The following is a 25,266-nucleotide window of genomic DNA, read 5'->3' as shown; positions in this document are numbered from 1 at the left end:
CATTTAACTAGTTAATTTAGAGAAGTTGCTCATAATAAATGTGATCTTCAGTAAAAAATACTAGTTTCATAAAAATTGCTAAACATCGATTTCGAAGGAAACGTTAAAGTATTAACTGAAAATAAGGAGTATTATATATCTTTCACAAAAGCAGTTAAGGACTGTTACATTCATTTCCGATTTATTGATTTATTTAGATGCTATCAATTTTCAATAAATTAGCTTCTCATTTAACAGAATTAGATATTGCCACTTCTGAATTTGAAAGACAATTACACCCAGAGCAAATTGCTTTATTGAAAATAAAAGGTGTTTTTCCGTATGAGAATGTGAATAGTTTAGAGAGATTAAATGAGACTCCTGTTATAGAATATAATATAATTTCATAGTCAATTAACCGATAGTAATATCACTGAAGGTTATGACAGGGCCATAGCGATGCTCGCTGGCCCTGTGTGCGGCACTCTCCTCGCGTGAACGTAGCGACCAAGTATACGCTATATAGCGATTACATACTTGTGTCGTTACTGGATCTGGAGAGAGGAGCCCGACGATCGGCGAAGTGTCGCCGTGAGTGCGAGTGAGAGCGTGAAGAGCGAGAGAGAGAGAGCGATTTTGACTGATTTTTGACGGCGAGAGAAGTGGGAGCGCGGCGGCGCGAGGCTTAGAAATTGAGAGAGAAGTAGGGCAGTTAGGCGCGAGCTCTGGAGTAATTAGGGCCGCCAAGAGAGAACCTTCTGGAGAGTTCCGGCTAAAGAGGAACCACTACCACTGGTGCGACAGCTGTTTCTGCCAGGAAGGAGAGCTATTAAAGAAGCAGAGTCAGTTCCAGTACCAACCATACGCCATCTACGGAGTAGAGGCCGAGCTGCGGCCCTTCCTGCAGCCACCTCCATCATCGCCAGGGCGCCGTTGCCAGCGGGTCTCCGCTTTTGCCGACGTCGCCTCTCTACCGACGGACCGTCGGTGCCCGGTGGGTCCAAAGCCAATTTAATCTCTCTCGCGCCAGCTCTCGCTCGTACATAGATTCCAGTTTATTAAGCGTAGATTTATTGCGCACGCTGAGCGATCTCGCTCGCGTGATACCGCGAACTCTAGTCGCGAATGGCTGAGCGAGCGCGCTCGCCACGGCGAAGTGAACTTTGTAGCGTTTATTTGTAAGAGGGCGTCAATAAATGAGCTCGCCATATGTAATGTTATTTAATTAAAGTGTTCGATTATTTGAATCATTCTCCGCAACCACAGCAAACGTCGGCCTGTAAAAGTCAGCACCGGCTTTCTTGACCGAGAAAGAACCCAGTAAAATTTAGCAGAGACCAGCCCATGGCGCACGGTGGCTGTCCCATCTTGCAAGTTGAATATCAGTACACATAAAATATTTGAATACTTTTAAAGTTAAAAATTTAGTAATGTACTTTGATTCATATTTGAAAACAGATGTGCTTCTATTCGCTGATATTTTTGAAAATTTCCGAAAGAGATGTTTGATGTCATATACGCTCAATCCGGCACACTATTATACAACTCCTTAATTAGCATGGGACGCTATGTTAATATATGGGTAATTCTAGGCTATTTCGATTGACTTGTAACCCTTAGGTTACGGATTTTTTTTTAATTTGGCACAATTATTGTACACATAAAACTGAGATTTTTCCCAAATTTTGGAGACGATACATTAATTATATCAAAAGTTATTAACAATGAAAGAAAAATGATAAAAAATTTTCAAACAGCTATATTTTAAAAACTAATAAAGATATCGAAGTCGGATTTTTTTCAAAATACTTATAATGCCTTAAAATTTCAAAATAATTACAACAATAAACAATAAAAATTTTTTTTCGAAAGTTATTAACTTTTTGTTTAAACAATTGCTAATATCTCAAAAAGTATATTTTTTTTTGAAAAATTCTTGCTCCTACGTATTTCTGAAGATTTTTGCTATCGAAATCAATCATAAAATTCAAGGGCCCGACATATCGGAAAGCGTAGCCCTAATCAAAAGAAGTCGCCTCAGCGACCGGACACCAAGGCATCTTCTTTTAATTAGGGCTACGCTTTCCGATATGTCGGGCCCTTGAATTTTATGATTGATTTCGATAGCAAAAATCCTCAGAAATACGTAGGAGCAAGAATTTTTCAAAAAAAAATATACTTTTTGAGATATTAGCAATTGTTTAAACAAAAAGTTAATAACTTTCGAAAAAAAATTTTTATTGTTTATTGTTGTAATTATTTCGAAAGTTCAAGGTATTATAAGTAATTTGGGAAAACTCCGATTCGGTATCTTTATTAGTTTTTTAGATTAAAGCTAAAGTACCTTTCGACCGTGAGTCCGCTGGAGCGCTACCGCAGCCTTACGCCGAGGCGTCTTCTTTTGATTAGGGCTACGCTTTCCGATATGTCGGGCCCTTGAATTTTATGATTGATTTCGATAGCAAAAATCCTCAGGAATACGTAGGAGTAAGAATTTTTCAAAAAAAAAATATACTTTTTGAGATATTAGCAATTGTTTAAACAAAAAGTTAATAACTTTCGAAAAAAAATTTTTATTGTTTATTGTTGTAATTATTTCGAAAGTTCAAGGTATTATAAGTAATTTGGGAAAACTCCGATTCGGTATCTTTATTAGTTTTTTAGATTAAAGCTAAAGTACCTTTCGACCGTGAGTCCGCTGGAGCGCTACCGCAGCCTTACGCCGAGGCGTCTTCTTTTGATTAGGGCTACGCTTTCCGATATGTCGGGCCCTTGAATTTTATGATTGATTTCGATAGCAAAAATCCTCAGGAATACGTAGGAGTAAGAATTTTTCAAAAAAAAAATATACTTTTTGAGATATTAGCAATTGTTTAAACAAAAAGTTAATAACTTTCGAAAAAAAATTTTTATTGTTTATTGTTGTAATTATTTCGAAATTTTAAGGCATTATAAGTATTTTGAAAAAAATCCGACTTCGATATCTTTATTAGTTTTTAAAATATAGCTGTTTGAAAATTTTTTATCATTTTTCTTTAATTGTTAATAACTTTTGATTTAATTAATGTATCGTCTCCAAAATTTGGGAAAAATCTCAGTTTTATGTGTACAACAATTGTGCCAAATTAAAAAAAAATCCGTAACCTAAGGGTTACAAGTCAATCGAAATAGCCTAGAATTACCCATATACTGGAATAGAACTTGAGCTTCTTACTGATGTAGATATGATATTTATTTTTTCGTAAAGGTATTCATGGCGGTATCACCTAATGTTGTAATAGATACGCAAAAACTACTAATAAATATATAGGACAGACTTTAAAGAAGATGAATCAAGTAAAATTTTAATGTATTATGATATTAATAATCTTTGATGAATAACATGGTTGGGCTATGACACAGTCTTTACTATATGAAAGTTTTGAATAGGTTGAAGATATAGATGACAAGAATGAATTTTTTAACGTTGCAAATGATAATGATTTGAGATACATATTAGAAATAAACTTGAAGTATCCAAAAGACCTACACGATGCTCAGAAAAATTTTCCTCTATGTCCTGAATATAGAGCACCACCTGGTTCAAATCGAAGGAAGCTTTTAAGTACATTATATGATAATAAGTGCTATATGGTTAATTATCTAGCATTAAAACAAGCTCTACAATATGGACTTAAGCTTAAAAAGATACATTGAGCACTCCAATTCAAACAAACATCACGGCTTAAATCATATATTGATTTAAATACTGAAAAAAGAAAACAAGCTAGAAATAAATTTGAAAATCTTTTCTATAAGCTTGTAGTAAATGTAATATATGGTTAAATGATGGAAGATGAACGTAAAAAAATGATGTTAAACTTATCAATCAATGGGAGGGTTGATATAAAGCAGAAGTCCGAATTACGCTACCTAACTTTCATAGTAACGCTATTTTTCATGAAAATGTAGTAGCAATAAAATTATCATGGATAGTTATAGGTATAAATACACCAATATATATGAGACGTTCCATACTAGATATTTCGAAAATACTTATGTATGACTTTCATTATGGCTTCATGTTGAATCGAATCGGTGCTAATTGTAAATTGCTATACACTAATACAGACAGTCTTGTATGTGAAATTGAAGATATTGATATGTATAAAATTATGAAAAAAGACATTGATGAGTTCGATACATCCAACTATTTTGAAAATAATCAATTTAATATACTTTATACTAACAAAAAAGTTCTAAGAGTTATGAATGATGAGTACAATGACAGTATTTTGAAGGAATTGTAATTTATTGGACTAGGTAATAAAATGTATAGTATTCAAATATACAATAAACAACCAATTAAAAAGGAAAAAGTCACCTCCTTATGATGTTCCTCCTAAACATCTCTACTAGGAGAGAACCTTATTCCCATTCGTTCACCCTTTCTTGCAATCGTTCGGTTGCTCACTCCTTGAGATGTAATGTCTCTACTAATAAGAGAGTACCCCATCTTTCTCAGGCACGACTATTTTATTATTGTAATTAGTTAAATATTGGTTAAATATTAGTTAAATAAGTTCACATTTTAACTGTTTACTTAATATTTATTATTTTTAATTATACATTGAGAAGAGTACACTTTGTCTATAATCTTTATGTCCGTATCCGACATACACTGCCGGTCAGTCATTTTTACCTTCAGCAAAATTGCTTGAACTTGGAAGTTTCATATTTTTGGTCAGAATCAAAGTACAGAGACGAGCAACAGCGCATTTGGCAGCTCTTTTCAAGAGCTTTCGAATAGTATGCATCGCAAAATTTATGAAATCGGTTTTCTAATTTTTTCAATCGAATATCCATCAATGAAAATTCCGAAATTTTCAGTCTATCTTTGATAACTTGCCAATTCTAGGGAAAAAATCCCACGAAAATTCTTAGCACAGCATTTTCTTCCTTTTTCCAAACCCTAGTCAAATCACTTGTCAAAAAATTTTGTCCATCAAATATGACCCTTGTATGAGACATTTTCTTGAAAATTGACACGATTTTCAACTTTTTATAACTTTGTAAATAAACATCTTAGAACAAAGTGTACACGAAAGAAAATGTTTCTTTTTTATGTAGAATACTGTAGAATTTTTTCAGATTAAAAAAAAATATTTTTTTTTATCCATCTTTCTATGGTCGTTCAAAAAAAAAGTAAAATATTCATCTGCAATGTGAAATTGTTTTCTTGTAAAATAAAAATTGTAGATTTAAAAAACTGGTTGTTCCCATTTTTTTTCCTCACAAGAACGTTGTTTTTCAATTATTTTTCATCGCTGTTTTTGTAGCCGGTGCAAAAAAAAATATATATATTGTACAGGAAACGATAGTGAATATACGTGTGTGTGTTCACACTCAGTAATCACAGGCTTATTTAGTAGGTACCCAACACGCTGTATACTCAGGTGTTTACAAATAAATGTGGTATCTTCTTAAATATTTCTGTGTCTACGATTATGAGCAAACTAGTCGATCGCGAGCGTTTCAAGTGTGAACAACTGTTTGTGTAATGTGTAGTGAACAAGGCAAAATCGAAAAATTTGTCCGTGCGTGAACGTAATAAGATCATTGCCCTTCATGAACTGCAAATGAGTAGTCACGCTATTTCAAAGCAGTTGAAAATAGACAGGCGCACAGTGGCTTATAATATTAAAAAGTTCTGTACATCTGGAAGTGTCGAAAATAGGCAATGCAAACCAAGAAGAAAAACTACAGACAAAGAAGATGACTACATTTGTGGAACAAGTTTGCGTAATCGAAAAGGCACTACCTCTGAACTTACCGCAGATGTCAACAAACATTTAGAAAAACCTGTGAGTGTGAGTACGGTAAAGAGACGTTTGCGAGAGAAAGGACTTTTTGGTCGAGTTGCCGTTAAGAAGGCACTTCTACGATGTGTAAATAAAAAGAAACGCTACAGTGGGAAAAAAGTCATAAAAATTGGACTATTTCTGATTGGAAAAATGTTCTGTGGTCTGACGAGTCAAAATTTGAAATTTTTGGAAGTAGAAGGAGAGTGTATGTAAGAAGACGGGTTGATGAGAAATATAATAGTGATTGTTTAGTTCCAAGTGTGAAGCATGGTGGTGGTTCAGTTATGGTATGGGGTTGTTTTGCTGGATCAAAAGTAGGTGATATTGTAAAAATTGATGGAATCTTAAAGAAAGAAAGTTACAAAAACATTCTACAAAGGCGCGCTGTAACATCAGGAATTCGACTAGTGGGAGCACAATTTGTGTTTCAGCAAGGTAACGATCCAAAACATACATCCAAATTATGTAAAAATTATCTCTCAAATTTAGAAAAGAAAAAAAATTGAAAGTTATGCAATGGCCAGCCCAGTCGCCTGACTTGAATCCCATCGAACTACTATGAGAAGAGCTCGATCGAGCAGTGAGAAAATCTTGTCCAAGCTCTGCAACTAATTTATGGAAAATTTTATAAAGAGAATGGAACAATCTCTAAGAAACAACATTGGACAAACTAGTTGCAAGAATGCCAAGAATATGCAAAGCTGTTATCAAGCATAAAAGAGGGCACTTTGATGAAAAATAAGTTTAATTTGTGTGATACAAGTTCTAATTATCACAAGTTTATGTTTGTTAATTACAAAGTCACTATTGTTACGTGTTATTATTATAAGGCGGTGCATTTATTTATTCTAATTTTATTTATTTCGAATGATATTTAGCAAAAAATTTGGTTCATCGCCCTATCGCATTTGGTTACTTTTGTCTATTTTTTGTTACCTATTTTTTGTTGTCTATTTCTATGTTATGACATTCTATTAGAAACACGCTATAATCAAATCCAGAGTGAAATAGCAGATAATCTTCAAGTTTTAGGCTCAATGAAACGTATGTAAAGTTATTATTTCAAATAAATAACGTTCCAGATTAAGCATGTATTTTCATTTGAATCATGACATATCATTATTGTTATTGAAAAACAGTGTTCTTGTGAGGAAAAAAATTGGAATAACAAGTTTTTGAAATCTACAATTTTTATTTTAGAAGAAGACAATTTCACATTGCAGATGAATATTTTACTTTTTTTTTTGAATAACCATAGAAAGATGGATAAAAAAAAATATTTTTTTTTAATCTGAAAAAATTTTACAGTATTCTACGTGAAAAAAGAAATGTTTTCTTTCATGTACACTTTTTTCTAGGATTTTTATTTACAAAGTTATAAAAACTTGAAAAAACGTGTCAATTTTCAAGAAAATTTCTCATACAAGGGTCATATTTTATGGACAAAATTTTTTAACGAGTGATTTGAATGGGGTTTAGAAAAAGGAATAAAATGCTGTGCTCAAAATTTTCGTCGAATTTTTTCCCTAGAAATGGCAAGTTATTAAAGATAGACTGAAAATTTAGGAATTTTCATTGATGAATATTCGATTGAAAAAATTAGAAACCCGATTTCATAAATTTTGTGATGCATACTATTCGAAAGCTCTTGGAAAGAGCTTTCAAATGTGCTCTCGGTCGTCTCTGTACGTTGTTTCTGACCAAAAATATGAAACTTCCAAGTTCAAGCAATCGAGGGGGGGTAAAAGTGACCGGCAGTGTAGCTATTGTAAAATATTCAGTTGAATTTTTATACAAATTATAGTCATCTGTAAATCTTTTGCCTGTATCGACCCCTCTTGTTTTTGTCTTTCCATCATCCAATCGTATATCTTTTATGTATTTATTGCAGCACATACTATATTCTCTCAATTTTGACTATTATACATGCATGGTGATTTAAATTCAAGACATAAATCTTTCAATCGCGAGCATCTCATTTCAGTTTCGATATCTAAAACTTTTCTGCAATTAAAAAAAAGTAATTAAATTTAAATTTATAATTACTACATACATTCTACTGAAAATTATTTAAACCTTATTTTCGGGAATAATTTTTTTGAGCTATTGTTTCTTTTGTAATCCTATCACACAAATATTTCTACAATCATGTAAATGACTACATATAGTGGACATTTATTATACGTATTCATTTACTATACGTAGTCATTTATTATACACAGGATTGGGGTCACGGTGGCTCAGTGAATAAGAGTCCAGGCTTCTGTGCAAGAGGTCGTGGCTGCGAGCCCCGAACATGTGAAGATTTTTAGAAATTTTCATATGTGCGTTACCGTGATTCCGATGGTTTGGATTCCACCATAAACTGTAGGTCCAATCATGATGCGTGTTAAATTTTATCTTTCTTCTACACCATTAAAAAAATGATCGGGGAGGTGAGTCTGTATATTCATGACCATAGGAAACCAAGACTAATGCATACAGGTACTTAGTTTATCTCTACAGCGTTCCACGTGGACATAGTTCTTGAAGTAACAATAACAACAAGAATAACAGTATAGTGCAATTAAAAAAATTGTATGGTATACTATTTCTGTATAATATACCTATAAAATTGAATATATTATTTGCACCTTCACTTTGCTGGTAGCGCCCTCACGTACATAGCCTTTATAAGCCGCTTCGGCCTATCAGAAGAGTGCAGACTCTCGAGACAGCTTGCGAGCTAAGCATGCCTTATCTTACTCCATTTGGAAGTAGTTCCTTAGAAGTTAGTTGAATCCTTATTGATTTGATAAACAAATCATTGATTTTAATAAATCAAATTATTGATTTGTTAAACAAATCAATATTAATTACTAACTGAGAACGAGTTCATTTCAGAACAGTTCGCTACCTTTCCTATCCTCTCATAATAATAATGGTAATTCTTTATACAATTACTGACAAGTGAGTTTGTAAGACAATAAACTAAATAACTAACAATATGATTTCTATCGCTTATTTTGAAGATATAATGAAAAATTTGTGGAAAGCTTATCATCATTCGGAAGATTTAGACATAGATGATTATATAGATGGCAGTAGTATAGGCTATAAGGGTTCTAAGCCACTTTTACCATGTGAGTATTCATTTTTTTCCTTACCAGCAGTCGGTAACATGATTAATCCTGCCTTACCGGCCACTGAAATGTTTTATCGGCCGATTTTGTATCGACGGTTTGCATTGTAGCCGACCGAGCATGTGCACGTGCACGTGCATGTGCATGTGCAGGTGCATGTGCATGTGCATGTATATGCTCGGTCGGTAGTTATCGACGTGGGTGATGCCCCCCGCAGGCACCATGCCCCCCCGGCCCTATAGCCCCCCCCCCCCCCCGATGATCGATCGATGATGCGTCAGATTGATGAAAGAAAAAAAGATATATGTGATTAAGTGTGTTTTGGGGGGTGTAATATTATCGACGGTGGCGTACAGGCATGACGCGCCCAGTCGGTATATCTCATGGATTGAGGTGGGGGATAAGGTTTATCATTATTATTAAAAATATTGAATACCTTTAAAATTTTTAAAACACATTTATTTGATAAAAAAGTATAGATGTTTATTATATTATAATACTTATACAAGTTTTGTAATGTTACCACTTATTGGATTATACTTGACTATACGATCGTGTAAAATTAAACAATATGCAGCTGTTTCCGCAGGTATATCATTTTTTGTTTCAAACTCTAGACGTACATCTACAGCAGCTTGTTTCAATGATTCATTTTGCTTAGAACAATCTATTACTATTAGAGGTGCATGCGTAATAAATTGTTTTCTATTCAAAAGTGGATTGTACATACAGTCTCTGTTGTACTAGTTCACTTGAAAATTAGCATACATGTCATATAACATAGAATATTGATTATTACTTATATCAAGATTTAAATTTCCATACGGATATTGCTGAGAATTGAGAAAAAGTTTAACATTGGTTACACTGCAATGATCAAATCTGCTGGGATTTTTAGTTTGATCAGACTTGCGTTTTGTTTGAAAACCTAATATAATATATCTTGGTTTTTCTAATTGATTGGATGTTTTTACTGTCCAAAAATGTTTTGACGTTTGTGGTAATGCTGGATACTCATAAAGTTCCCACGATCGAAAACTCATAGAAATAGGAATATCCTTTTGAATGAAATTGAATAACTGTATTTTACACTTATCTGACGTAATTACATAAGGCATCAACCATTCGATTCTTATGAGTTCTATTTTAAAAGGTTCATATTGCTCAGTATCATCAATTTTCACCAAGTTTTGTATGACTGCGTTTAAATTACCTCTTGATCGGGTAAGAATAAGTTTATGCTTTACATTCACAACAATTTTGTGATAGTCTTCAGCGAATCCTAAAATCATAGAAAGTGGTATCGACACATCAAAGTAACCATTGTTGTCAATTATTGTCTTAGTTTCTTCAATATCAAGCCATCCGGCATTTTCGAGGAATGCACTTTGATTTTGATTCAATGAAATCAAACCTTTCATAGTACTTGTCAATCCAACATTTTTACATCTGTCTATCTCAATGGCATTAATTTCATAGCGGATATCTTCGAATAGATGGCATATAGCATTATTTACGAACTTTGTCTCAGTAACAACATTACCATCACTTCTTATTTTTCCTACAATGTGTAGAGAACTTTTCGATGGTAAGAGACATAAGTCTTGATGTTGTATTAATATACGAATTTCATCGCTATTTTTAAATGCTTGTGAATTGTAAGATTGATGTGCATGAACTTCATAATGAGCTATAGATTCATCAAAGATGATAGGTGCTTGCACACTAAGTATTTCTTCCATCTTTGAAATGACAACAGCATACAAATATACACGTTAATTTTTTAAACTGTTGACGTTTCTTTTTCTTCTTTTTGTTGCGACGTCTCGAAGAATCTTCAGCCCGAGACTCTTCAGGAACTGAATGTTTCGACGTGTTAGACCTCTGACTATCCGTCGATGACTGACTTTTTGAGCGCATAGCGGTGTTGTTATATAGCCACTCCCTACTTTAGCATTATAAACTATTCCCATTATACTCTCTTTATATGTAAATGAATCGTGATTACTTCTCCACGAAAGTTTATTAAATTACCGTCTTGGTCAATTAGTCGTAGCTATAAATGATCAATAACTCTGACAGTTAGAGGTAAATATATAATCTGTTTAGGAACTTCAATGATCTTATATCCTGGTGGTACAGCTGGAAAGAATTCATGAATGATATGACCTCTATTTTGATTAATATGAGCTCCAGATGTTATATTACATTCAACGCGTAGAGCGTTTACTTTGAGAATGGTTACAGGCATGTCGGAGACATTATTTATATTGGTTGGCAACAATCGTTTAGTGAAACCTAATAAACGTCCTATAGAGTTAGTTGGTCGAAAATCGACAAATTCATTGCAAATTATTTCACTGCATAAAGTATTGTTATTAGGTTTTATTTCAATTTTTATATCTGTTGACTTTAACTTTTCTTTCAAATATCGATCTATGTCACCAATTTCATAACTACCTCTAGGTAGTTCAATTTCAATATCATCAACTTTGAATTTATTGTGTCCGACGTCAATATTTGGTATCGAATTAAATGTAAGTAATTCTATCAAACCAAGAGTATAAGTTTTATCCTTATCCAGTTCTATAGGTGGAAAATAGTATGTTTCTAATACAGATGATGTACCAGACAAACTGAGGGTCAATGATTCAACCATGTCGAGTGATTGTACACAACTGAATTCTTTATTCACAATTCTTACTATTTATACAAATGATAATTATCATGATGTTCTAACAAATTACATAAAAATTTTAAACATAAATGGCCACAGGTGTAAGTATTATAATTTTGATATTTGTTATAATTGTACTTGATTTGATCAACTTTGAAATATTTCAAGAGGTCTAGAGGTGGTCGTAAATCACCAAAACTATCAAAGTAGAAGAAATTTTTACCATTTTTTCGGTATGCCACCCAATGTGTACCTGGTCCAGAATTATCATCAAGGTTTACAACTGCACACTCGTTGATGCGTGGTCGCGTGGGTAGAGAGTTTCTCATAAAAACACCACGAAAGTTTGGAATTCGTAATTCATGAGCATATTTTTTTATATCGTAATCTGTTAAAGGACGATGTGGCAGTTTTAAATCAAAGTTTTTTTTTTTTTTAATGTCTTTGTAATTTTTTTTTCTTAATAACTTTATTTTTAGGCTTCTTGACTTTACTATTTGTACTGAAGGCTAAACCAAAACCTTTTTGATATGGTCTCAAATATAAACCTTTACCAAGAGCTAAAGCTTCAACACGTTTGTTATGCCTCGACTGTTCTTCTAATTGTTTTTTAGCAGCGTTCGCTCGGTTTACAGCTTGTGCTATTCCTGCTGCACCACCTGCCAAAGATCCAAGTGCGCTAAGTCCCGCGAAAACAGGAACGAGTGCTGGTAGGAAACCTCCAACTTTAGGGATTGGAAATATTCTTGGTAAATTAATATTTTTCTTTCCAACAACATTTTTTATGGTTTTTCGTGCTGCGTTTAAAGCACTCTTGATAACAATTTTCGAATCATTGCTAGGAGTTATACATTTTTTTGTCATGCTGATAAGTTTTTTCATTGTTAAAGTCTTTCTTTTTTTAGAATTTTTTTTCGACGAAGTCTTCCTTTTCTTAGAACGCTTCTTGCTCAGTCCCATTCCGAACATTGATTTTGCTTTCATGATGTTTGTAACGGCATATGCTGCAGCTCTTTCACTTAAGTTAGCGTCATAACTATGTACACGTTGCCAAGCTTTTTCAGCCAATACTTTGTCTGCAATGTTTCGTGCTTGAATATCCTTATTTTTAGAGTAAGCAATGTCGTGATCTTTACATGCAGCGTCCAGAGGATTAATGCCAGGGTCTCCTTGATTTAATCGCTTATATAGTTTTGTACTAGGTCCGCAATATTGATAACCTGGTATGTGAGCCTCAAATGGTAGGTTATTTATCAAGTTATTTACTAAACCTCTACCAGTCTTCCTTTTCTTTTTTCTCTCGTGGGCGATCATGGTCGAGTGTTTAGTAGTGAATGCGTAAAAACTTATAAATACACTCTTTTATAGCATCGATTATCAGTTGTGATTTAGAGTTTAGAGTGAAATGGATGTAGAGGAACAGTCTCTAAAGCTTCCTGTGATAAATTTTGACGCGTTGACAGACAAAAGTGAAAAGAAAAGTAAAAGACATGAGGATCTATTGCCCTACAGCATACGTGCAGTATGCTGTGGTGCATCTAATTGTGGTAAGACGAATGCGCTCTTAGCTTTTTTAACCCATCCTAATGGTGTAAAGTTTGAAAATATTTACATATATTCTAAGTCGCTTAATCAACCAAAATACAAATTTCTTGAGCAACTTCTTGAACCCATCAAAGGTGTTGACTACTTACCTTTTACCGAGCATGATCTCGTTGTATCACCAGACGAAGCACGTCTAAATTCTATTATGATTTTTGATGACATTGCTTGTGAGAAACAAGATAATGTGAAAGCTTCTTATTGTATGGGAGGACATAAAAATATTGATTGCTTTTACTTATGTCAATCATATGCTCAAGTACCCAAACACTTAGTGAGAGATAATGTGAATTTTTTAATAATTTTCCGCCAAGATGATATGAATTTAAAACATATCTATAATGATCATGTGAATACTGATATGTCATACCAATGTTTTAAAGAAATTTGTTCTTCGTGTTGGAAAGAAGATTACAGCTTTCTTGTAATTGACAAGGATCGAAAAATAGATGCTGGCAGATTCAGAAAAGGTTTTGATAAGTTCATTGTAAATGCGAATCACTCAACATAAAACAGATAGTAGACAACAAGATTGCAAATAGACAACATGACTGAGTTAGGTCAACAGATTGGTGTTCTTCGTCAAGTGGAAAAAGCTCGTGAAGCCATAAAACATAAATATAATTTGTTGAAGTCTGACAAATTAGCAACTGAAAAATTTGTCAAAGAGACTTTCAAGCCTGTGATTGAACCACTTGAAAAGTTGGTTGATGAAACAACACTTAGTCAGCGGAGAAAAACCAAACGTAAAAAATTATTGCAACCTAAAAAGAAGAAAAAGATAGCTATGACATACAAGAATTATTTAAAAAAGAGGAAAAACCATTTGAAAAATTATATGATAGTGGATTGGAAGAAGCATTGAATGCTAATGAACAACTGAAAAATAATGATGTTGATGTATTTCATACTCCTGAAAGTGATTCACTTAATAAGTGAATCATGTTGCGGAAAAATCAGGTAGCAACATTAGATACTATCTGTGGAGTACGTCAAAATAAAGATGGTACTCTTAAGATTGGTGATAAGTCAGTGAATTTTGAAAATAATAAAATTATTATAGGTAAAGATACTTATGAAAAAAGCTCTGGATTGATTGAACTGTTATTCAAAAAAAAGCCTGGTAGCTCCATTGTAACTCAAGACGATTTAGGTACCTACGGTCGTATTATAAATAAAACGAATGCATATAAAAAGCATTACAAACCTGATGAGGAAATACGCTATCAACCAAGTGAAAAATTTCGAGATATCATATCTCAGTTAATCAGAGTTACACCTTATAATTCACCAAGTGGCTGAGGGTTTTCTTTGAAGTCACCTTATTAAATTGCGCGGCCTAATAATCTTACTGATTATATATATTAGAATGATCCCAATGAGCTTGTAGAACGTCTTAGATTATTAATTGCAGAGACATCGGCAGGCAATCAAAATCATGTGAATGAAATTCAGTCTATAATCGAAGAATTAAGAGAAGCTGAAATTATATATTAATAGTATTAGTTAGCTTTCAAGTTCATTATCATTATAAGCATTGATCTCTTTGGATTGAAGAAAAACTTTTGCGTTTGAAAAAAATGAACAATAAGTATAAAACAGTTGTAGATGAGCTTCATAAGCCAGCTCGTCGTAATTATTTAAGAAGATCATTTAACATTCGTGATATTGACGAGACATGGCAAATCGAACTTGTTGAAATGATACCATATCAACGAGAAAATAAAAATTACAAGTATATCTTGTGCGCTATTGACTGCCTTTCCAAGTACGCTTGGTGTGAGGCAGTCAAACAAAAAACTGGTAAAGATGTTGAAAAGGCTATGAAAACTTTACTTGAAAAAGGACGTGTGCCAAAAAAGATATGTCTTGACAGAGGTCGTGAATTTTATAATAAAGATTTTGAAAGTTTAATGACCAAATATAAAATTCATATGTATTCTAGATATAGTAAATTGAAAGCATCAGTTTGTGAACGATTTAATAGAACTTTGAAAAATAAGATGTGGAAAAGGTTCTCGCTGAATAGTAATCGTAAATGGTTGGATATACTACCTGATGTAGTTTCACAATACAATAACTCCAAACATCGAACAATTGGAATGAAACCTATCGAAGTAACTACTGCTAGAGTTTTAGAAATATTGAAACGACTGTCTGCGAAAAAAACTCTACCTCTAACGAAACGTGCAAATTTCAAAGTTGGTGACAAAGTACGAGTAAGCAAAAGTAAACAGATTTTTGAGAAAGGCTATACACCGAATTGGTCAACAGAAATTTTTACAGTTTATAAAGTTATGAAAACAGTTCCATTTACTTATCGTTTGAAAGATTATCAAGACAAACCTATCGCTGGTGGCTTTTACGAAGAAGAATTACTCAAGACAAAATATCCTGATATTTATTTGATAGAAAAAGTTGTAAAAAAACATGGTGATCATTATTATGTAAAATGGTTAGGATTTGACGAATCACATAATAGTTATGTTCATAAAGATGATATGTAAACGGTATTAAATAAATAAAATGATAGAATATATTCTGTTTTTTTATTTTTTCATTTCTATACATTTTTTTACGAGTACAGGTGTAATAATTTCACTCAAACGATTGATTCTCATTTTAAACCGTTCTCTATCACGAGCCATCTGCATCCATTCTCCATGACGAGCAGTTCGATGTGCGTATGCCCATGTAATCATCTCATGTATTTGAATTTTTTCTTGAAAACGTACAGACTTGGATGATTTCTTTTTCTGGTTCAATCTGAAATTAAACAACACTGATTAAGACTAATTACGCATCTGTTCCATGATTATATATTAAAAAAAATATTAATATGTTTTTTTGACTTACCTAATTTTGTAATGTCCATGTGCTAGAGTGTCAGTACTGTTAGGTAATAGATATCGCTTGTCATCATAAGGATTCAATGCAATTTTTCTTTGTTGAATAGTTTCAACATTGTGCAATTTAGATCTGATCGTACATTGCTGTCTTTTATGAATATGTAAATTTTGTAAACAGTCCAAATAATGATCAAATTCAATAGTTTTCTCGACAACGGAAGCCTTCAACCTATAATTTTTTTCATAGCATCAATACCATTTACACGAGTACAGTACATTTTACTCCTCAAACCAATAAATTCTGTTAGTATATTTCCATTACACTCATCCTTCATTAAACCAACTACCTTCTTATTTACCCTTGGCATATCGAATATGTTGTCAGCAGGATAGTCAGAAGTGTCAAAATAATTTATGTTAGCTTTCATATCAGCATAAATGTCTTGACACTTTATTGAGTATCTGAAACTATCAGTATCCGTATAGAGAAGCTTACAGTTTTTTCCATACATTCTTTTCATGTAATCATAATGAAAGCTGTACATTAATGTTTTGGATACGTCTAATACTGTAAGACCGACATAAATAGGTTTATTCAAATATACCTGAGTTTTACGCAACTGAACAGCGACCAAGTTTTCATCAAAAATAGCTCTACTATGAAAGTTAGGTTATGAAACGAAAGCTTCCATACCATATCGTCCATCCCACTTTGTTAAAAGTTTTACATCAACATGTTTGCGAACGTTTTCCATAGTTTTACCATATATACTATTATTCATGAGTTTGAAAAGATTTTTTTGAAACTCATTTTTAGCTTTCGCTCTCATCGAACTATTCAGGTCGATGTATGGTTTTAGCCATGCAGATTACTCGAATTTCAATACTCTATGAATTTTTACAAGCTTGAGTCCATGTTCAACAGCTTGTTTAAGAGCTCGATAATGTATCACATAATTTCTCTTATTCATGAGAGTAGCACATAATTTTTCATGCTTAGAACCATGAAGATTGATGTGCTCTGAGCAAAATGGAAAATCGTTATGCTCATCGTGAATCGATTGCGGATAATCTAAATCGACTTCTAAAATATAACCCGTTGGAGCATCATCTGCAACTTGTAGAAATTCAATTTTATCAAAATTTTCTTCCCACTCAATTTTATCTCGTGGCAAATATTGTGTCATCGCATATCCATACAAGTTATTAGCGTCTAGATAAACAAGGTACTCCTCTTCTACGCTACTATCAAATTTTTCTTTCATATATCTGTTGTTAGCTGCACCGTATCGACCTGAGCATTGACTCAAACCACCACGAATACCTGATTCTATAAATAAATGCATATCTATATCCGTCAAAAGTCTTAATGATATCTTTGTAAACTTGAGCATTGCATCCCATGAAAAACCTGGCGTTGTGTAATAGTGGGCTGGATCTAGACCATACGCTGTTAGACATTGCTCGCGAAATTGTTCAAAAACTTCTGCGAATAATAAAATATCTATTTTCATGTATAAATCGCAATATTCACCTAAATTTTTTATGTTGAATGCTTTCCAAACTTGGAGGGCATGCTCGTAATCAGTATCCGATATTTCTGAATCAGTGAGACAACTGACAACTTTTAATATTATCATCAAACCATTTCTTGAGAGAGCTTGAAGGATATACTTCAATATTTCGAGTAGTAAAATGCTTTGTGTCAAAAGATTTTTTCAATTTATCTTGATTACTTGAATATTTCCAAAATTTGCATGATAGTACAGCATTAATTTTACAAGCATTATTCACTCTTAAAATACTTTTGACATGTCTTGCAAATAAATCGCAAGCATCTTTTAAGAATGATTTAATATTAATGTGTTGAATATTGGCTATAATACTAGTTTTCAAACGGTTTTCGAATGCGCTTTCCAAGTCCACCAATTGTATACGATTTTTTATACTATCATCCAAACCTCTTCCATAAACTCTACAATTTTCTAGTCTTAAATAAATACATTCAAGTTTACCAATGGTACTGAGCAATGATTGTTTTTGTGGCACACTAAGCGATAATGACTGTCTCAAAATTTTTTTCAAAGTTCGCAAAGATAAGACACATCATTTTTTCCATCGTTCTATAATTATTTCATCACGTAGGTTTTTAGAAATAATAAGATTTACAGCTCTTTCAATTAGATGGAAGTGTTCCAAACAGTTTTGTAAAATTTCCATTTTGTTTTTAGCATAGACGTTGACTGTTGCAGGTATCGATCAAGAATGAATTGAGATCGACTTCTACTATTTTATATATATATGTTATTAATCTTCTTCACCACATGTACTACAAGTATCTGAAGTTCCTATCTCAGACTCTTCATTTTGAATATAATCATCATCATCATTATCATCACTAAGTATTTCTATGTCGGATTGAGCTTCTTCTTCCAGCTCCATAAGCAACTCTACTAATGTTCTTACAGTTGGAAAGCAGAATTTATTGATGTCTTGAGCGTGTTTTGGATAACACATTTTGAGCTTCTATATTTCTTGATAGATGACAAGAAAATGATCACATTCGCAAAGGAAATCTCATTTATATACATATTTAACAAAGGGAGGGGGTACAGCTTTAAATTTGTGTGCAAGTGCTTTTTTAATTTAGATGCAGTAATACTCGCATTGAAGAACCATGTCAGACTATAGGTAATTATTTTAAAGTATTCTTACTAATTTTTTTCTTAAAAAACAAGTTAGGCTGCAAAGCTTTGACAACTGGCGATGCTCATATGTGCAGCCTAAGGATTTAGCAGCTGCCGGATTTTACTTTGTGAATGAAATTGACAAAGTCCGATGCTTCGAGTGTAAGATAGAGATTTTTCGTTGGGAATAGGGTGACGATCCTAAGATGGAACACCAGCGATGGGGTGGCTGCTGTCGATTCATTCGCAGCGTGCCTTGTGGTAATATTCCGATCGGAGTTGATCCGAGTACCATATCTCTACCAAATCCACCAAGTTTTGATGTATGTGGTATATACGAGCTTGAGTACCGACCGGTTGCAATAAATATAGATTCAAACACAACATCATCACCAGAAGAAAATATCGATAAAGTTAGCGATGAACGAATTTGCAAAATATGCTTCGCTAAGGAACTTAGAAAAATTTTTTTACCTTGTGGACATATCGCAACATGCTCCACGTGTTCAATCAGATTAAGTTCTTGTCCTATTTGCCGCAAGAAAATAAAGCAAATTTATGATGCATATTTTGTTTAATTTAAAGATGAATTAATACTTTTAATAAAAAATTATTAACACAAGATTTTAATATATTTTTTTTATTATAAAAGTATAAATGTATAAAAGTATAAAAGTATAAAAGTATAAAAGTATAAAAGTATAAAAGTATAAAAGTATAAAAGTATAAAAGCGCAAAATTTACAATCGTACATAAAAAATATTTACATTTTAAAATTTAAAAACTTATTCAGTCGCTTATGTATCGAGGAACACGAACTCGATCGTTTTCGAGAATATTGAAATGGTTTTGGTCGAGAGGTGTTAGTGTCTGGAGGAGTATGTTTGTCATTGGAGTCTTGTCTGTGTGGAGAATTTTAAGAAGAGGAGCTGAACTCATAGATACGTACAGATACATCTCGCCGTGTACTCATGCGCTTTTGCGCATGCGCTACTACATAACATCTTTTACTCTTGAAATATTAATTCATATATTTTAACACACCTCCTTGAATTTATATTTCTTAACAGTAAACATTTTCAAAAAAAATCCATAATATTCACAGGTTTCAAAAAAAATCTTACATTCTTTCTCTTACAATTCGTTATACAATATTTAAATCTTTCCTGAACATTTTGAACTTATTTTTACCTAGTGCTTTTGTAAAAATATCCGTAATATTCTTTTCGCTCTCAACTTTTACAATATCAATTTCATTTCTTACGTAGCTTTCGTTAATAAAATGAAAATGTGTTTCTATGTATTTATATTTCTTTGTGAGATTACCATATTTGGCATCAGCAATTGCACCAGAGTTATCTTCATAGATCTTTATAAGCTTAACAATATTTACGTCTAAATCTTTTAATAAATTCTTTGTTTTCCAAAAAATCGTATTCCCATAATAACGTATAACAAAACCTGTCGTTGACTGTCTACTATTTTTGTCACCTGCCCAATCAGCATCAACATAACAATCTATAATATTATTATTATTCGATTTTCTTATAAAATTCAATTTTTTTTCTTTGGTTAAATACAAATATTTCAGTACTCTTAAAGCATATTTATAATGAGTTTTATCATAACAATTTTGAAACCTACTCAAATAATTTACACTATAGCTTATATCTGGTCGAGTACATGTGCTGATATATAAAAGTGCTTCAATTAAATTTCTATATTTGATTTTATTAGATGCTGATTGTGCTGGAGGTATATGTAACCTTTCCTCCATAGGTGTTGAGTACAGTTTAGTATTTTCTAAATTATAAACATTTCCTAATGAGTGTATATAATCAGTTTGGTCAAGGCTCAATTTTCCTTTTTCAAGATCATATTCAACATTAATTCCTAAATAGGTTTTTATTTTACCTAGATCTTTCATAGAAAATCTTTTCATTAATTTCTTTTTAATTTTATCAATGACAGTTTGATTTTTTGAACAAACTAGCAAATCATCAACAAATAATAATATATAAATTTTTTCTCCATTCTCAGTTTTATAATATAAACAATAGTCGCTTTCGCTTCTTTTGAAATTCATACTATTAATAAAATTATCAAAACATTCGTACCAAGCTCTAGGACTTTCTCTTAAGCCATACAAAGCTTTTTCTAACTTTAAAACTTTATCAGAATTCTCATTAACATTTTCATAACCTTGTGGTATTTTCACATAAATTTCAGATTTAACTTTTCCATTCAAAAACGCTGTTTCAACATCCATTTGTTCAATATAAAATTCATTTTGGTTACAGTAAGCTAAAAGTAATTTCAAAGTTTGCAGTCTAGCTACTGGTGAATATATGTCCTCAATTATTTGATCTTGTTGGTATCCACGTACCACAAGTCTCGCCTTTTTTCTACCATCAGATTTATTTGTGTAAACCCATCTTAAATCTAAAATTTTCTTATCTATTGGTTTGTCAACTTTTGTCCAAGTTTTATTTTTTTTCTATACTTTGAATTTCTTTTGCCATAGCATCATTCCACAAAGCAGAATCATTACAATTTACTGCGTCATTATAAGTCTTAGGTGAATCAGCACTAACAGTATTTACATAAATAAAACTTGTCACTGGTTGACCGTACCAACTAGGTTTTCTTTTCTCTCGCGTTGACTCTCTCCTTTCAAACTTTAAGTTTACTTTTTCATTATCATTGCCACTTGAATTTGGGCTAGATTTTTTTCTTTTTTTAAATTTGTTTTCTTTCTTAATTTTCTCATTATCATAAAATACTTCATCATCACTCATACTTTCATAACTCGTTTCAGATTCACTTTCACTCTCATTATCAGTATCTATTCCTATCCATTTCACATCATCTTCAACTACTTCTACGTGTCTAGCAATTATAATTCTACCATTCATTAAAACTCTATAACCTACGTTATCATATCCAACCAAAATTCCCATATCAGCTTTTTTGTCCTATTTTGAATGTCTTTTTTCTTCCGGAGTTTTTACAAAGATTTTACTTCCAAAAATTCTTAAATACTTCATACTCGGTCTTTTTCCAAAAAATATCTCGTAAGGTGTCTTATTAAGGTGTATTCGCAATTGAACGATTTTTTAAATACGCTGCAGTTTTTACTGCTTCAGGCCAATATCTAATATTTAACTTTGCTTCCGATAATAAACATCTAGCGGTATCCATGACCGTTCTATTGTATCTCTCCGCTGTTCCATTTAGTGGATGAACATACGGTGGGCAAGGTTCAAGATATATACCTTTATCTCTGATCAAGTTAAAAACATTGTTATTTATGTATTCTTTACCATTATCGCACCTCAATTTTTTAATCTTTTTACCTGTTAAATTTTCTACTAAATTTATGTATTCAAGAAAACATTGATATATTTCAGTTTTACTTTGAATTGGAAAAATCAATGTGCATTTGCTAAAGTCGTCAATAAATGTGAGAAAATATTTTGAACCTTCGTACCCCGTATTTCTGTGTGGGCCATTTAAGTTAGTATGGACTAATTGAAGGATTTCTGTTGCTTTTGTTCTATTGTTTTCAAAACGTAAATTATGCATTTTGTTTTTGATACAAATTCCTCATTTCATATATTCTTTTTCTAAGTTTTTTGGAAGTCCTTCGATTAATTCATATTTGCAATTTTTCTTTTTGACTTATTATTCCAGAATTACTTACGCTAATATTTCTTTTATCAACATATAACGAAATTTTATATAGACCATTATCGTTATACGCAGTACAAATTATATTATTGTTTCTATCGTATATTTGAGATCGATTTCCTTGAGATAAGATTTAAAAATTTTTATTATTTGTAATTCTTGCTTGACTTATTAAATTTCTATCCAATTCTTTTACATAAAAAACATTTGTCATAATTATTTCTGTTCTAAAACTTTTTTAATAAAATGATGTCATAATATTTCAAACTTTTTCACACTTTATTTTTCTACCGTCTGCAATAGTTACATAAATTGGTCTTTCTAATCTTTTAAAATTTGAGAAATAAGAATCATCGTTTATAATGTGGTCTGTACAACCACTATCTAAGATCCAATTAATTTGTGTACTTTGACTCTGATTTATGGAATTTACTCTACTATTAAAATTTTTAACATCAATACTTACATGCAAATAAAACGTCTGTGGTGTATTATCGTAATACCTATCATTATAACTATAGCGTGCGTCGTGTTGACCTTCTTGTTGAAAACTTCGTTGATGGTTGAACTCTCGGTGACCTCCTCGTTGACCGTAACCTCAATTGTTGTTGTTATTGTATCCTGTTATTGCTGTAGCCTCTGTAGTTACCGTAGCCTCTATTGTTGTTGTTTGTATAACCTCTGTAGTTGTTGTTTTGGTAATTTTCTTCTTGATTGTAGCTGCCTCTTTGCCCGCTTCCACGAGAGTTGTTGCCTCGCCAGCTGCCTCGGGTTATAGCACCTCCTCGCCAATTTGCTCGGAAATTCGGAAAGGCATTAGTTTTACAATCCTTTTTTGTATGCCCTTTTTTGTGGTAAATGAAGCATTCAATGTCCTTCTTTTCGACTTTAAATAAATTTGACTTTTTACTGTTATCTTGGCTATGTTGAATTTCATACATTTTAATTTTGTTTTTTATATAACTGCAATTTTTATCTTTATCTTGCAAAGTATCGACTAAATCTCCAATGTATGCAAGTGAATCAGGTAGAGTTTTTAATATATAATCTAATTTTTCTTGTTCTTTTATATCTGCTCCAGCACTTTTCAATTCATTAATTAATTTCTCAAATTCACTAAAGAAACTATTGGCATTTTCAAAATCTTTGAGTTTTAATTTATCAAGTCTATTTCTCAAAACTATTTGTAAAGAAGTTGATTTTTTTAAGTACATTTCATCAAACTTATTCAATATATCAATTGCTGTTTTTTCATCACATACAAATTCCAATTGTTCATTTGAAATACTAGAATATATTAAGTTCATAGCTTTACAATTATGCTTTTCCCAATCAGTATCTTTCAATTGTTTTTCGTGTGTGACCACCTCATCACACGTTCTAAATTTCAGTAAAAGTAATAATCTTTTTTTCCAAAGGTTGTAATCTTTGCCATCAAAAATAGGAATTTTCATATCCGTATCCAGAAGCCATTCTATACTCTACAACTTTCAAACACAATTTTCACAACTTTACTCAACGTTCTCGTTCATGCACGTGTATCTATCTTTATATATCTATCTTTATATATCTATCTTTATATATCTAATAAAATATTTATTATTCCTTGTTGATATGTTATTAAGCTTCAATGCTTCAACTTTATTTTTGTTTCTAATTGTTTATTATTGTTTCAAACGACTTCATTCTTCGATAAAAGGTTTATTACCTTGATATTTACAGTATACTTATCAATATCCTCGGTGTTTCATTACATTGAGTACTATATTATCTTGTTTCTACTCATTTAGTCGTATAGCCTCAAATTGCCATGTGTTCCTGCCAAGCACCGCATGACGGCAAAATTCAAAATCGTATCCACTTGCATCTTCTTGATCATTCAATAATTTTTTTTACTTTCGCATTTTATACACTTATTTTTCAACTTTATAAACAAATTTCAGACAACATTCATTCCTATCTTCTTCATTCACTTTGTCAACCATACACTCAATCAACCTTACTTTTAATCGATCACACTATTAACCAACCACGCTCTGCTACCATGTTAAAAATGACTGAGATAAAAACGATTGAGTTTGTTTTAAATAAAATATAATATCATGCAAATATAAACAAAGTGGGTCTCATAGTTAGAGACACGGTCTGCCTTAAGCAACCGCTCTCTTTCGACTGAACTCATAGATACGTACAGATACATCTCGCCGTGTACTCATGCGCTTTTGCGCATACGCTACTACATACATCTTTTACTCTTGAAATATTAATTCATATATTTTAACAGAAATTTTTCGAACAACCTGTATGAATGCATATGAGCTCGATCCTTCCCATTATTACACCGTGCCTGCATTAACATGGAACGCAATGGTAAAATATACAAATATTAAGCTTGAACTATTAACAGGTATAGATATGGTATTATTCATTCAAAAAGGTATTCGCGGAGGTATTAATCAATGCTGCAATAGATTTTCAAAGGCAAATAATAAATATATGGGAGAAGAATTTAATGAGGATGAGCCAAGTAAAATTTAAATGTATCAACCTTTATTGTTAGGATATGACTTAATCACTACCATATGAGGGCTTTAAATAGGTTTAAAATGTAGAAGAGTCAAATATTTTCAATGTCGCCCATGACAGTGACGTTGGCTATATTTTAGAAGTAGATCTAGAGTATCCGTAAGAGCTACATGATAATCATAAAGACCTTCCTCTTTGTCCTGAAGATGCTAGACCGCCTGGATCAAAACAAAAAAAAATTTTGACAACGCTTTATGATAAAGAACGATATGTTATTCGTTATAGAACGTT

General features: G+C 32.2%; 1 protein-coding gene across 5 annotated transcripts in view; it reads left to right on the top strand.

Moving 5' to 3' along the window:
• Nucleotides 1-25,266, top strand: part of LOC131672074 (potassium voltage-gated channel unc-103) — a 1,608,120-nt gene that overhangs the window by 1,517,083 nt on the left and 65,771 nt on the right. Inside the window, exon 16 of one of the 5 annotated variants that reach the window (XM_058949051.1) lies at nucleotides 11,529-11,599. The exons of the other annotated variants lie outside the window; for them this stretch is intronic. Within the exon in view, the coding sequence (XP_058805034.1) occupies nucleotides 11,529-11,547 (19 nt within the window). The 3' untranslated portion in view covers nucleotides 11,548-11,599. Of the gene's footprint in view, nucleotides 1-11,528; nucleotides 11,600-25,266 lie in introns of those variants that run through there. 5 annotated transcript variants of the gene reach the window in all.

Source organism: Phymastichus coffea, unplaced genomic scaffold (genome assembly GCF_024137745.1).
Source record: "Phymastichus coffea isolate CEN01 unplaced genomic scaffold, Cenicafe_Pcof_1.1 PCOF00011, whole genome shotgun sequence".
NCBI lineage: Eukaryota > Metazoa > Arthropoda > Insecta > Hymenoptera > Eulophidae > Phymastichus > Phymastichus coffea.
Note: the sequence above shows the minus strand (reverse complement) of the source record. Positions and strands in the feature narration are given on the sequence as shown.